Source organism: Mesocricetus auratus, unplaced genomic scaffold, assembly GCF_017639785.1.
Source record: "Mesocricetus auratus isolate SY011 unplaced genomic scaffold, BCM_Maur_2.0 Super-Scaffold_100020, whole genome shotgun sequence".
Taxonomy (NCBI): Eukaryota; Metazoa; Chordata; class Mammalia; order Rodentia; family Cricetidae; genus Mesocricetus; species Mesocricetus auratus.
The window spans coordinates 26,776,323-26,792,437 of NW_024429201.1; the positions used below are offsets into that span (position 1 = coordinate 26,776,323).

Consider the following 16,115-nt stretch of genomic DNA (forward strand, 5'->3'; position numbering starts at 1 on the left):
GAATGAGAAACCTTGAATAGAATATTGTCAGTAGGGTTCTGCCTCGTCTTGAGTCTTGAGTGGGTCTATCTTATCAGTCATGGAGTAATTCACACTAAAGTATAACTAACAATAGCTGATATCAGAATGCTTTTTCAGATTCACAGCCTATTGGCAGATAGCATTGAGATTTGTTTTCATATGATTAACATATACCCTCACCCAGGACAAAAATCCTGTCAAGATGTTCAAGTTCAGATAAAAACTGCTCAAGGTCAGGGGGTGGATGAAGGTGTGGCTGGTTTATTTGGCATCATACCAGTGAGTATGAATCCCCTCCCTCAGATTTGGTTGTAGAGCCAGGTTTAGGCATTGAACACACCTGACAGGTTCCCGCAGGCATGAATATGGCGCTGTCTGCCCACTGCATGTGTCTGGCTTTGCTCAGAGGCCACTGGCTCAGGCTGCGATCTTGTCCATATTTCAATAAAGCAAATCCTGCCATTTAAGTGGATCACTGGGAGGCTGTGATTTAGAGTGAGGAGCTCTGTCAACAGCTCCTAGTTATGCATGCTAGTGCTCTCTGTGTCAATGGTCTGTGTGCTACTTCTCCTTCAAATTCAGAGACGAGGGAAGACATTGTTCCTTGTTCTCATTTTGTTTTTGGTTATTTGTGTTCCACATTGTTTTCATGTTTTAATTGTATGTGAATGTGTGTTTGTCTGCATGTGTGTCTGTGCACCATGAGCATGCAGTGAATTCGGAGTCCAGAAGAGGGAGTCAGCTCCCCTGGGACTGGAGTTACAGATGGTTGTGAACCACCACGTGGATGCTAGAAATTGAAGCCAGGTCACCGCTCTTAACCACTGAGCAATCTCTTCAGTCCCTTGTATTCAACATTTTAAGAGTAGAATGTCTTCTTCAAAAACAACTTGGTTATATACTTTAAAGTTATTTGGAGATAAGAACATTTCTTTCATCTTTCCTGTGCGGATATTTTCAGGTCTGAGCTGCCACGCTGAGACAAACAATAATGTTACCTGTAGAGGGATGATCTCACACATCAGAGACATGTTAGCCTGGCCCCAGTGTACAAGAACAGCTGTAGAACTTGTTAATTACATCACATAAAGGCAGAGAATGCAATAGAAAAAAACATTAAAATAAAATTTGCAAATAGCATCATAAATTTTAGTCAATTTTAAAATATTTTGGGGAGGACTGTGTTCAAACCCTATGGCAAAGATTCTGTTTGCATTGAATTTCTTAGGTTTTTTACTTAGAAATTTCTTTTTGAATTAATTAAAATATCTGAATACTCAGAACAAGTATGGAATATTAAGTCAGGTTTAAATTACGTTTTATTTTTTAATAGAATTGTCTTATTAATTTTTATGATATGACTGATGTCACAAATAATATATATTTGAAAATCCATGTTGCTTTAGAGTCAGAATGGTAAGTCAGACATTGTAGGTAAGTTCAAAGCCCATGAAACCCAAGACAACTGCATATCTGCCCTGTACACATTGTGTTGACTTCCAAAGTTAATGGAAACCTCACTTGTGTGTCTGACCCCCCCATTGCCAGTGATGCATGCATTTACTGTCCCCTACCATGACAGTAACCCTGTCCATTCTCATTAGCATAACCGCTTTCATGCAGACCAAACTTTTCTGCCTTTGAATTCACAGAAGTAACACTTACGGGAGAAGGACCTGCTGACCCGCCAGGGCTTCCACACCACATAGTCCTAAGGCAGAAAGAAGGGTCATGCCTTTATTTATCCCTTCAGGCTTGCCCAGCCTCACTAGTTCTCTTAAACCAGAGGAAAAGATGTTTTAAGGCCTGTATTTCTGCTTCCCTGTGCACCTGTCTCCATGGCTACATGCCACTGGAGAGGCAGGGGGAAATCAACATTTTTCAGAGTTAAAAGAAAAAGCATCCTAACATAACCACATCTTGTTACTGGCATGACATCACTTCATAAGCACTCACTTCCTTTTAAAACTCATCGAGTATAATGGGTGATTTGGCTTTCATCTCTCAAGATTACTTTTTATGTGTTTACAAAAAACCAGCTGCGATTGCCAGTGGAGGCTTAAGTAACACACCGTGGCTGTCTTGAGAGTCCCTCGGGAAATCTTGAAGATCCTAGTCAGTGTAATAAAAGAAAATTAAGTAATTTAATAATATTTAATTTCTTTTCTTAAAATGAAAATATAATCACAAACTTGAAGGACAGTGGTGTAATTAGCTTAACTTAATCTCATGCTGACTGCAACAATTTTCCCCTCCTAGTGTTTTGAACAAACTAATTATAGTGAAAAAGATGCAAAGCTCAAAACTAGTTAGGATGCAAAATAGTGACAGCTATTACATGAAGCATCCCTTGAAATGGTATATAGACTCAGGCTTTCTTTTGATAGTATTTGACCATGTCTTTCTTAGAAGATGGAGATTTTGATGGGAAAAAATGAGAGAAAAATGACTGTTTTATCCAGCCATTTCAGACAGACTGATATAGTTCATAAAAGCCACCCAGGTCTTTTGACAAATGAGAACTCAAGAGCAAGAAACTACTGTTGGTTGAGGATCATGTAGTAAATGGATGAAAGATCAGTGTTATTAAAAACAAAACAACAAAACCCTCCAAAGACCTACTGGTATATTTCCAAAATCAATAGTGTGAATGAAGAAGTCAACAGGCTGCTGCCGGCCAAGTCCTCTGCAAAGGTAGGCTACCCATTTAAACCGCTCGTAAGTTCTGCGGGTGAAGGGCTTTTACCTGCACTTGCAACACTGTGCTAGAGCAAACTAAGAGAACCACTGATGCTTGCTTATCAATGAACAAAGAAAAGAAATACGTATTTTAAAATTCTCCAAGGCATTAAGAGACCTGAGTAGGAGCTCTCATGACAAAGCCAGTGGGTTCTTAGCAAGAAGTTGGCTCTCAAAAATGTCACAGGCCCTGCACATGTCCTTTAACAAAGTCGTGAAAGCCAGGACTGCCAGTTGTCGGTTCTGATGCTGTCCTGAAGAGGACAAGAGAGTTGGTGAGGAATTGAAGGCTACAGGGGCTTCCAGTGGTCCTCCTAGACAGGCTGCCGGTGAATGGCCTCCTGCAGAAGTTAGGGCAGCAGATGCAAGAGGCTTTTATAGAAAGGTAGTCAGTACTAGATGCTGTCCAGGGGAGTGCTACCCAATATTATTTTTTTTTTAAGGATTCATTTCCTATAGTGCAGAATATTGAAGACAGAATGCAAATTTAGCATGCCAATTTGCAAGCTAAATCATGCTAAAATTTTAAGCATATTAATAAGCTAGAAAGAATAAAATAAATCAATTATGAATTCAATTCAAGAGGTTAGGGAAAGGAAGAGAGGGACCAGCATGATGGCAGAGTGGGTAAGGGCATCTGCAGCCCAGTGACCCCGGGGACCCGCATGATGGAAACTTTAGCCCAATGACCGGGTTTGACACCTGGGACCCACATGGTGGAAGGAGAGAACTCATTCACACAGCTATCCTCTGACCTCCACATATATCTCCTCACATAAATAAGTATGAAAAGTAAATAAATAAAAGGAAAACCACAAGAGAAAGTAACATAAAAGAAAAATTGTTAAAGATGATGAGAAATTAAATAGAGGAAAATGTTGGAAGCACATAAATAAGTTAATATGAAAGCAGTATAATTGAAAAGTCAAAGAGCTGGTTCTAAAAGGTAAAATAGTAAATTTTATCTTGTATACTGGTGTTACATATTTATAACCAGTATATCCTAATAGCTTACACAGCATGGATAGCCATGCACTGGGCCTTGTCCTTGTCACACCTCTATTTTAAGCACACTTCTGACCTCTGCTTTAAGTACATGAGAAATGTTTTCTCTTCCTACTAGAAGAGACTTTTGTATCATTTTTCTAATAAAGCATGTTGAATCAGAGCAAGAAGGAGTCCACACAGTAAAATCACATGTCATTGCAACCTCCATTATTCGTTCTAGCCTCCCTAAATTAGAATGTCATGGTGGCACATAATGTTCCCATACACATCTGTGGCATGTCATACCACCTGCACATTGCTCTGTCTTCCGTGGAAAACACTGGAAGCCTCACACGAGTGTGCGTTAACAGACGCTGCAGCACTCAGTGGCTGAGGCAGGAGCTCCGGCAGCTTTGCTCACATGTTCCTGCTTTGCGTGTAGGTCTGATGCCCGTCTTCATAAAGACGACACTGACATCTGTTTCAGTAAAACACTCAACTCCTGCAAAGTGCCCCAGATCCGATATGCCAGTGTGGAGCGCCTTTTGGAGCGGTTGACAGACTTGCGGTTTCTGAGCATTGATTTCCTCAACACCTTCCTGCACACCTATCGAATTTTCACCACAGCCACCGTGGTGCTGGCGAAGCTCTCTGATATCTACAAGAAGCCTTTCACCTCCATCCCTATCAGGTACTCCAGCATTGCTGATGTCAGTCCTTAAGCTATTGACTCACCTTTGACCTTATCCCATCCGTGGAAGTGCTGAGTAAAAGGTCTCAGAGTTCCCCAGGGAAGACATGGAAGGGCCTGAAGTCTCCAAATGTCGTTTGATTTTTCTATGATTATTTGCAAGTTGACTCTTTATTTTAGCATCATCACCATCATTTATTAATGTTGCTACTTATTATTATTAATTATTATCATGCTCTTGAGCATTAACGTACCTCTGGATCATCTGGAGAAGGGGTGTTTTGTTGACTCAGTAGCTGTGGAGCACACCTAAGTTTGGCATGCTTAACAGGATCCCCAAAGATTGGGTGCTACTGGTCTCTACTTTAAAGACTGTAGCACACCTTAGTGGCTAGGGAGCAGCGGGCCTGGACAGGGTCTGTGTTTCCCCCAGCAAGGACATGTGCACTGTAGCAATTAGATCAAGGAAAATCCATCGGTGGAAATGCGATGTCATCAAGGCCTTCAAATGTAGACGACCTTGGGACGGTATTGCTGTGTGATATTTGAGACAATCTGTTAACAGCCTTTGCTGTTTATTTTAGGTCGTTAGAGTTATTTTTTGCTGCGAGCCCGAACAACAGAGGAGAACAAATGGTGGATGGAAAATCCCCACGTCTGTGTCGCAAGTTCTCCTCCCCACCTCCTCTGGCTGTGTCCAGAACATCCTCTCCAGTCAGGGCCAGAAAACTGTCCTTGACATCTTCCTTGAATGCAAGGATCGGAGCCTTGGACCTGAGCACGTCTTCATCTGCTAGCAGCCCCACCACACACAGCCCCACTGCGTCCCCGCCACCCCACGCTGGTAAAGTACCCCTGCATCCTAGCACAGGGGCCCTCTGCTCCAAAGTGCAGGGCTATGGAAAGAATGCGGGTGGACCCCACGGGGATCTGTGTAGTAGGCCCAAAGGAAGTATACCAAGTGTCTTCCCTGGCACATGATCACGGTCCACACTCGCAGCTGCTGATTTCCCACCGTTCCTCCTGGAACTCTGGAACTCTCATCTCTTTTATTTTATTTTATTTTTGCAGTTTTCCCACTTCTGCATAAAAAGTACAATGGATAAAATGCCAATCAAACCAACAGCATCCTTGCAGATTCCCTGGAGTGGTAGGGAGCAGCTAGTTTTCCCATTCTCTATAGACAAAGGCTGGGTGTAGTTAGTCATCAACAGAGGACTGGTGCATTAAGATCATAATACAGGAAAGTTCTTGGATTGCAGTAAAGGCCAATTAGCTAAAGAGTCTACTATGACATTTTGTCTAAAGGATAAGTCTTGAGCACATACATATTTGAGCACTTGGGTTCACGATTTCTTCCCTCTCCATTGTCTGCACGAAGGACCCGTCCCTCCTCACCTTTTCCTCCTGAGGGTGGCCTAACCTGGAAGCACTAAAGTAGTTGAAGAGCTTGGTCATGGCGGAGGGGCCATTTCCGGTCACATTAAAAGTATAGTGAGACAAGTCAAAGCAGAAACAGTATTAATTTTCTACGATACAGCCAAATTTTGTTGATTTTAAGCTAGGTTTCACTTTGTAACCCAGACTGTTCTTCTCCAATTCATAGTAATCCTCCTGCCTTAAACTTCCTAAGAGCTGGGATTATGGGTATGAGCCCACATGTATGGCTGCAAAGTGGGTTTTTTTTTTGGTGTGAATTATATCGTATGGCTTCCAGCTTGCCTTCTGCAATAGCTTCTGTTACATATAGACTAAAGTACATTTCTCCTTCCAAGGCCTGCAGATCCTACAAGACTTGCTGCTGATTTACAACTCATGCTGTCCACATTTCCTCATCTACTAGGCCACCACTACAATGATTTCCTCCTGGTGCCTTTAGACTTCCTTGGCTGCTCCTATGAGAAGACCTTTGTAAATCCATGAGATCAGCAACCTTGCCTAGCTTGTTCTCAGTATCCCCAGGCCTTGGCCAGGAAGTAAACGTTTATGAAGTACAGGAATGAAGAGAACACTCAGGGAACTGCGTCCTCTAATCTAATAGCTAATATTACCTATCAACTTGATAGTCTAGAATCGCCTCTGGAGATGCCTTTGAGAGGCTGATAGACAGGGTTGAATGATACGCAGCACCACACTAACTTGTGTCACACCACCCCAGAGACTGGGGCCCCAAACTGAATAAAAAGGAGTAAGTGGGCTGAGTGCCAGACTTCATCTCTCTCTGTTTCCTGGCTGTGGACACAGGTAATGGACTACATCACATTCCTGCTGTCACAACTGCCCTGCCACATGTAGCGTAGAGCTGAGAGCTAAAGCAAACCCTCCCTTCCTTGGGTTGCTTTTGTTGGGTTATTTGGTCACAGCAATAGGAAAAGCAGCAAATACAACTGGTGCACAGCCTAGTCTTCTGTGGGTTGTGCACTGTGGGGCTCCAAGTGCCGACTCTTATTAATTTTAAATTCAGTGTTATCCATGAGGAATATCAGCAAGTCTCACAGCCGCATTAGCAAGGAGTATCCTACTTGTATGTCACTGACTTGCTTACTGATGATAACATAAGAATCAGACACTAAATCACAGTACCCAGACCCTTGCATTACTGCATGCTTGAAGTGTCTATGTGCTGGCTCCCTCAGATCACTTAAATAAGCTTGCTGGGTGAAGTGCTTAATGGAATTTTAACTAAAGTGCTTGTCATCATCCAAAGTGGCATCTTTTTTTTTTTAAAAGAAATTCTTTAAATTGACAAGTGAGCAATTAAGAAGGGAAACGGGGGAAAGATAATTAAAAAGTCATTGAAACAAAAAGTGTGGCAAAATCAGGATGAATTCTTGGAAATAATGAGTCAAGGACTAGCTGACAGACGTAACTGGGGGTCTACCCAGCACCAGCGTCTGATCATCTCCATGGAGGGAGTGACTGGAGTCACAGTGGACTGGGTAGTCCAGGAGGTTCCCAGGGCGTGGTGGGTTTTCCCCTCTGCTACCAGTCTACAGTAAATAGGAGGAGAAATGTATTCTTGTGAGTTTTGGAATCAGGAGCACTTCAGGAGGAAGGATTTTGGTACCAGTTCTTCATGGCTCCCAGAGCATCCTTTGGTTGATCTCAGGGCTGGGGTGAGGTCTGCTGCACTATGTATGATCAGGCCTGTCCTGGAGACTGACCACACCCTGTGTGCTACAGTAGCTGGAGCAGTTACATGAGGAAATAGGGTGGTGCCCTACCCACCTACTACATGCCTAAAAGACATGCACCTATAGGGGCAGGCGGCACGAGGGTGCAGACGAGAGCCTGAGCCTGAAAAGCAGGGAGACTGTGCCTTGCTGAGCATAATCAGGGAGTATCTTTGGTATGAGCCAAGAGAGCCCCATGACTTGAGGGAGGCGGCAGGCCACAATCTGGGTAAAGAGACTGTCTGTATAGGTGTGGGTGAACACACCTTAGAGTGAATGTCCTTCCTGGGGCACAGCTGCTTATGAACACCCCTTCCCTGCTTTGACACCATGAGCCCTGTAAGCAGAACTTCCTAGTTTTCCTAGGACACCCAGTTAAAAACTGAGGTGAATTAAAACAAAAGTCCTCCTAATGTTTTTCTCCTTCCTTCTATTATTTTTACTATCGTAGTGATTTTCAAGTTAAGAAAGCTGAGCTATCACAACAGATCACTAGAACTTTTTCACCTTGGACAGGGAACCCCAACTCTTGAACAACACTGGCCCCCATCCCCAGTTTCTGTCAAACACTGTTCTGGGTTCTAGTTTCCGTGTCTGCGAGTCTACTGGAAGTAAAATTACACTGCTTTTGATTTTTGTGTCTGACTTCCTTCACTTACCTGAATGGCCTAAGCTTCTATCATGTCGTATGAAACAGGATGTCCTTAATTTTTAAGGAAAATAATATTCTACTGTATGTATATGTCATTTATTTACCATTTGTCCCTCGGTTGATGTCTGAGTGACTTCTGCGTCTTGGCTACTGCGAATAGTGCAGTGAGCATGAGCGCAAATTATCTCTGCAAGATCCTGATACCGGTTCTCCCGGAAAGCACATGAAAACACCTTCCCCATAAGTACACACACACACACATGAGCACTCACACAGATACACACACACGTACACACAAGCACACATATGCACATACGAACAAGCACACATGTACACATATGAGCACTCACACATATATACACACGTACACACATGTACACATGAGCACACATATGCACATACAAACAAGCACACACACATGTACACACATGAGCACACACACACACACACATGTACCACAAGTGTGCTTGCTGAGACATGTTAATCCTGTTTTTAATTTTCAGAGGAATGTGCATAGTGAAGGTATACTTCACATTCCTAGGAGTACAAAAGAGTTCTATTAGCACTTGCAAATTTTTATTTTGTTTTGAAATAGGTATCATTCTAATGGGTATGATGTAAGAAACTTGTTTCTAAAAATAATTTTCAGAAGCATTTTGATGTCATTAATACCTACCGGTATGGATATAAATGCTTCCTTTACTATCAGGAAAACAGGACCTTTTTTCTTTCTTTATGATGGTCTAAATCCATGCTCTCATTCCAGTGGCTCCTACCACACTAACACCACTCCCTGTGATTGGATGATTCATATCACACTGCACACCACTCCCTGTGATTGGATGATTCATATCACACTGCACACCACTCCCTGTGATTGGATGATTCATATCACACCACTCCCTGTGATTGGATGATTCATGTCACACTGCACACCACTCCCTGTGATTGGATGAGCCATATCAGACTGCAAACCACTCCCTGTGATTGGATGAGTCATGTCACACTGAGTAACACTTCCTGTGAGTGGATGATCCATATCACACTGTACACTGCTCCATGTGATTGGATAATCCATATCAGCGTGTTGTGCTGAGAACACAGCACTTTGGTCACTGCGTTTTTTTTAGTTCAGACGCTCAAACCCATGCCTGGAGTGCACATCACTGGTCTAGGATGCTCGGGACATTGTCTACAACGAAGTGGAGGCACATAGACTTTTTTCCTTGGAACAATACACAAAAACACAGATTTTAGGGTCTGATCTGTTTGGTGTTATTATAGCATCTGAAACTGTGTAATTCATAATCAACAAAAGTTTGTTTTTCACCGGGCAGTGGTGATGCACACCTTTAATCCCAGCACTAGGGAGGCAGAGGTAGGCAGATCCCTGTGAGTTTGAGATCAGCCTGGTCTACTGAGTGAGTTCCAGGACAGCCTCCAAAGCCACAGAGAAACTCTGTCTCAAAAAAAACTAAAAAAAAGGTTTATTTTTCAGAGTGTCCAGAGGGCAAGAAGTCCAAGAGAAGGTGCCAGCGTGAGCCAACCATTTTCTTGCTGTGTAGAGTAGCAGATAAAGGCCTCTCACGTACAAGAGATAGGGTCAGAGGAAGGAAGCTGAATTCATCCTTCTACAAGGAATGGACTCTCCAAATAGCATATTTTTATGAGGGCTGAGCTTTTGTGACCTAACCATCCTTGGAGGTCCCATCTCTCAGCACAGTTGGGTTAAGCATTAATTTTCTTTTTTTTTAATGGAACATATCTTTTATTTTACTTTTCATTTTTATTCTCCTTTTTTAAAATTCTTTTTTGCTTATTTTTAATTAAATTTAATTTAGAAACAAGTTTGCTTCACATGTCATCCTAGCTCCCTCTCCCTTCCCTCCTCTCCTGCCCCCCTTCAACCCTCCCCAAGCCCCTCCCTCAATCTCTACTCCACTCTCCAAGGAGGGTGAGGCCCTTCTTGGGGGAAATCTCAAAAGTCTGTCATATCATCTGGGACAGGGCTTAGGCCCTCCCCCATGTATCCAGGAGGAGACAGCATCCCTCCAGGTGGAATGGGCTCTCAAACTGGATGACAGGGCTACATGCGGATTTATTACCTGAAACCCCAAAGGATGCTGAGGCCTCCTCACTGACACCCACATTCAGGGGGTCTGGATCAGTCCCATGCTGGCCTCTCAGCTATCAGTCTAGGGACAATGAGCTCTCCCTTGTTCAGGTCAGTTTTTCCATGTAAAGTTGAGTATTATTCTTTCAAGGTCTGTGAAAAAGTGTGCTGGTATTTTGATGGGGATTGTGTTGAATCTGTAGATTGCTTTTGGCAAGATGTCATTTTTACCATGTTGATCCTACCAATCTAAGAGCATGGGAGATCTTTCCATTTTCTGGTATATTCTTTCTTTAAAGACTCAAAGTTCTTGCTGTACAGGTCTTTCACTTGATTGGTTAGTATTATCCCCAAATATTTTATGTTGTTTGGGGCTATTGTAAAGGGTGATGTTTCTCTGATTTCTTTTTTTTTTTTTTTTTTGAGTTAACCTTGTATCCTGCCACTTTGCTGAAGGTGTTTATATCAGCTGTAGGAGTTCTCTTGTAGCGTTTTTTGGGTCACTTATGTAAACTATCATATCCTCTGCAAATAGTGAAAGTTTGACTTCATCCTTTCCAATTTGTATCCCCCCTTGATCTCCCTTTTTGGTATTATTGCTCTAGCTAGAACTTCAAGTACAATATTGAAGAGATGGAGAAAGAGGACAGCCTTGTCTTGTTCCTGATTTTAGAGGAATTGCTTTGAGTTTCTCTCCATTTAGTTTGATGTTGGCTGTTAGTTTACTGTATATTGCTTTTATTATGTTCAGGTGTGTTCCTGTTTATCCCTGATCTCTCCAGGACCTTTATCATGAAGGGGTGTTGAATTTTGCCAAAGACTTTTTCCACATCTAGTGAGATGATCGTGTGGTTTTTCTTTTGCAGTTTGTTCATATGGTGAATTATATGGATGGATTTTCGTATGTTGAACCATCCCTGCATCCCTGGGATGAAGCCTACTTGATCATGGTGGATGATTTTTCTTATGTGTTCTTGGATTTGATTTGCAAATATTTTATTGAGTATTTTTGCATCAATATTCATGAGGGAGATTGGTCTGTAGTTCCCTTTCTTAGTTGTGTCTTTGTGTGTCTTGGGTATCAAGGTTATTGAAGCCTTGTAAAAAGAGTTCGGCTACGAACCTCCTGCTTCTATTGTGTGAATCACTTTGAGGTATATTGGAATTAGCTCTTCTTAAAATTTCTGGTAGGATTCTGCACTGAAGCCACCTGGACCTTTTTTTAATTGGGAGACTTTTGATGACCGTTTCTATTTCATTGGGGTTATAAGTCTGTTTAGATTGGTTATCTGCTCTTGATTTAATTTTGGTAAGTGATATCATCCAGAAAATTGTTCATTTCCTTTAAATGTTTGAATTTTGTGGAGTACAGGTTTTCAAAGTATGACCTGAAGATTCTCTGGATTCCTCAGTGTCCATTGTTATGTCCTCCTTTTCATTCCTGATTTTGTTTATTTGCATGTTCTCTCTCTGCCTTTTAGTTACTTTGGACAGAGGTTTGTCTATCTTGTTGCTTTTCTCGAAGAACCAACTCTTTGTTACATTGATTCTTTGTATTGTTTTCTTTGTTTCGACTTTATTGATTTCAGCCCTCAATTTGACTATTTCCTAGGCCTACTCCTCCTGGGTGAGTTTGCTTCTTTTTGTTCTAGAGCTTTCAGTTGTTCTGTTAATTCTCTAGTGTGACTATTCTCCAGTTTTTTCATATGTGCACTTAGTGCTATGAACTTTCCTTTAGTAATGCCTTCAAAGTGTCCCTTAAGTTTGGGTATGTTGTCTTTATTTTTGTTGAATTTTAGGAAGTCTTTAATTTCTTTCTATTTCTTCCTTGACCCAGGAATGGTGCAATTGTGTGTTGTTCAATTTCCATGAGTTTGTAGGGTTTCTGCAATTTGTGTTGTTGTTGAATTCTAACTTTAAAGCATGGCGGTACGACAAGATACAGGGAGTTATTCCAATTTTTTTGTACCTGTTGAGGTTTGCTATGTTGCAAAGTATGTGGTTGATTTTAGAGGAGGTCCCATGTGGCACTGAGAGAAGGTATATTCTTTTGTGTTTGGGTGAAATCTTCTATAGATGTCTGTTAAACTCAATTGGGTCATAACTTCTGTTAGTTCCATTGTTTCTTTGTTGAGTTTCTGTCTGGTGGTCCTGTCTAGTGGTGAGAGTGGGGTGTTGAAAGTCTCCTACTCTAACTTTGTGAGGTCTTATGTGTTATTTGAGTTTTAGTAGTGTTTCTTTTACGAACGTGGGTGCCCTTGTATTTGGGACATAGATGTTCAGAATTGAGATTTCATTCTGATGGATTTTTCCTGTAATGAATATGACATGACCTTCCTCATCTCTTTTGATTGATTTTAATTTGAAGTCTAATTTGTTCGATACTAGGATAGGTACACCAGCCTGTTTCTTGGATCCATTTGATTGGAAAATCTTATCTCAATCCTTTACTCTGAAGTAATGTCTGTCTTTGAAGTTGAGGTGTGTTTCTTGCATGCAGCAGAAGGATGGATTCTGTTTTTGTATCCATTCTGTTAGCCTGTGTCTTTTTATAGGCAAAGTAAGACCATTAATGTTGAGGGAAATTAAGGACCATTGAGTGTTAATTCTTGTTTGTTTTTGATTTGTTGTTGTTGGTATAATTGTTTGTGGATTTACCCCCCTTTTTCTTTTGTCTTTTGGTAAGGTTGAATTATCTATTGCCTATGTTTTTGTGAGCATAGTTACCTTCTTTAGATTGAAGTTTTCCTTCCAAAACTTTCTGTAGGGCTGGGTTAGTGGATACATATTGTTTAAATCTGGTTTTGTCATGGAATATCTTGTTTTCTCCATCTATAGTGATTGAAAACTTTGGAGGTATAGCAGTCTGGGCTGGCATCCTTGGTCTCTTAGTGTTGGTAGAATATCTATCCAGGATTTTCTGGCTTTCAGAGTTTCCATGGAGAAGTCAGGTGTGATTCTGATAGGTTTGCCTTTGTATGTTACTTGGCCTCTTTCCTTTGCTGCTCTTAATATTTTTTCTTTATTCTATATGTTCAGAGGTCTTGATTATTATGTGGCAAGGGGACTTCCTTTTGTGATCCACTCTAGTTGGTGTTCTGTAGGCTTCTTGTACTTTCACTGGCATGTCTTTCTTTAGGTTGGGAAAGTTTTCTTCTGTGATTATATTGAATATGTTTTCTGTACCTTTGAGCTGGGTTTCTTCACCTTCTTCTATACCTACTATTCTTAGATTTGGCCTTTTCACAGTTTCCCATATTTCCTGGATATTTTCTGTTAGGGATTTGTTGGACTTAAGATTTTCTTTGATCGATGAATCTATTTCTCCAAGTAAATCTTCAATGCCTGAGATTCTCTCTTGTAACTCCTGTATTCTGTTGTTTATGTTTACATCTGTAGTTCCAGATCATTTGCTCACCTTTTCTAGTTCTAGCATTCCTTCAGACTGTGTTTTTTTATTGTCTCTATTTCAGCTTTCAAACCTTGTACTGTTTGAATTGTTTCTTGTAATTTTTGGTTTGTCTTTTCTTCCATTTCTTTAAAATATTTTCTCATTTCTTTTTTTAAGGTCACTATCATCTTCATGAAGTTGTTTTTTAGGTCATTCTCTTTTGTTTCATCTGTGTTGTGATGTTCAGATCTTGCTGGTGTTGAGACTCTGGTGGCATCATTGTTTTTTGTCATTGAACTTGTTCTTGTATTGTCATCTTCCCATTCCTTCTTTCAGTGGGTACAAGTGGAGTCTCTTCCTTTCCTGGTGAGTATGAGTCCAGGTTTCTTTGCTGGTGTGTACAGCAGGGCCAATTCACTGATGGCTCTCATGGTGGGCGCAGATGGGTCTCAGATACTCCCTCTCCCGGTGGGTGAGAGCTCTGCCCTCTTCACTCTGCACTCTGCCTTCTACCCTAAGTGGAGGCAGGCCTAGGCAGGCTTTCTCAGAAGGATCCTGGTAGCTCGGTCCTCAGAGGGGCAAGCCAAGCTTGCTGCAGTTCCCAGTCCAGGAGAGGGCGAGCAGAAGGAAGTGGGGACCAGGAAGGGGGCCTGGAGCTCACCTCTGCCCTCTGCCCTGAGTGGGAATGAAGCATTTATTTTCTAACATAGGCTGGAAAATTCAAATAGTATGAAGAAATCCTGATAAATGAGATACAGTAGACCAAGCTCCCAGGCAAAGCTCCTTGGCTGTTTCAAAGCCTTGTCAGGTGGCAGCCTTGACTTCACACACCCTGAAGCTGGCAGGTGGAGAGGACCAGGATGAAAGGTACTCATTCCCATTGTTCAGAATCAGCAAAAGTGAAGCAAAAAAAAGAAGACCGAGTGTCTCTTTCCTACTGGGTTTGACTCAAACACATGGTTTAGAGTGTTTTTAAGAGTTGGCTTCTCGGCATGCTCAGGGTTTAGAAGAGCTATTATGCAGTTTCAACTCCTTGTGTGCTGATCCTCTCTCATTGTGGGCAGTGCAGAAAGTCCCAGTTACCTGCGTGATGAGCTTCTTTGCCGAGGCAAGGCTCTACTTTAGAAATGCCAGTTCCTCTGCCCCGGGGCTCCCCAGGCACAGTGTCCTTTAGCTCTTTGCTCTCTGAAACCCCCTGCCTTAATCCTTCACTAAGCACATCTTTACATTTTCATTTCCTTCCCCTTTCTATCACTGCTACTTATTCCCTTTCATATGTTTATTTCCCACTTCATTCCTAAATGCATTTAAGGCAATAGTCCGCCAGACTTGTGGCCAGATACATCCAGATTAAAAATGAAATAGGTAAAGACATCAGGTGATGCAGGGAGGGTGAAAATTCATGAGAATGGGGTTATATGGTCTACTGTGTGGTCTTCTGGATTCCCTGACTTTGCTTCTGTGTTTCTTGTTTGACAGAATGGGAACAGACATGAAAGCAATTATGTGATCCCCATCAAAAACTAAGGACAACTTGTCTGTGCAGCGTCCTCTTTTCTGGTCACTGGGACTTGATGAATGAACTCTCACAGAAAAAGGCTTAGAATTAAAACTGGTTTCATGGTGGTTCTGTGGCATTTTTCTGAATGGATAAGACCAATCAATTGTAGACTTGGTTTTTAATTTTACATTGGTATATGGGCAATGTTGGTCATAAGTAGCTTTGTAGAAGACATGATAGAACACTGAAACATTAATCTGACAATTCAGAGTGTGCGTGAAGATGCATGCTTGTGTATGAGTGTCTACAGATGCATGTGATGTCTTGTGTAAGTCAGGGTGCTACTCTGTCCCTTTGCTGTCCGGTCTTGAAAAATTCCAAATGTCAGAGAAATGGAAGACATGGATCTCTTTAATTTGAAAGATGTTTGCATGTGCTTTGCATAACATTAAGAGTCAAAACAGCTGGCAAATTCCAGTGCCAAGAGTTGCTACATTTTTTGCTTTGCACTTCAAATCCAACCTCACACAATCTCAGTGTGTAACTTCGGCTCTACCCATGGTACCCCTAGGGAACATAGAAGTCTCCCTTACTGCCATCCACAGTTTTAGGGTAAACTCTTTGAAATCTGCTGGTGACCATTGCCTAATCTCATTGTTACTATGATGATATAATGCCAGTTTTGAAATATGTCAAGAAAACTTCAAATGCCGTGAAGAAAAAAGAAAAGTTGAAAATATTCCCCAAAATAAACAGGGTGGTAATTTTTTTAGAGATAAATAATTTAATCTTCCTACAACCTAGTCCCCAAATCTGTTCTAGGCTCTTCTAATAGCCACTGGTGTTC

The 16,115-nt window shown here is 41.6% G+C and overlaps 1 protein-coding gene across 5 annotated transcripts in view; it reads left to right on the plus strand.

The window, feature by feature from the left end:
* Rasgrf2 (Ras protein specific guanine nucleotide releasing factor 2) overlaps nt 1-16,115 on the plus strand; it is a 207,761-nt gene that overhangs the window by 111,632 nt on the left and 80,014 nt on the right. For 4 of the 5 annotated variants that reach the window (XR_005869851.1, XM_040728917.1, XM_013126287.3 and 1 more), the window contains exons 14-15: nt 4,190-4,438; nt 5,023-5,282. Coding sequence is in view for 4 of the 5 variants with exons in the window: in XM_040728917.1 (XP_040584851.1) it covers nt 4,190-4,438; nt 5,023-5,282 (509 nt within the window). In the remaining variant the exon portion in view is untranslated. The remainder of the gene's footprint in view (nt 1-4,189; nt 4,439-5,022; nt 5,283-16,115) is intronic. The other variant, XM_040728916.1, reaches the window with a different exon arrangement.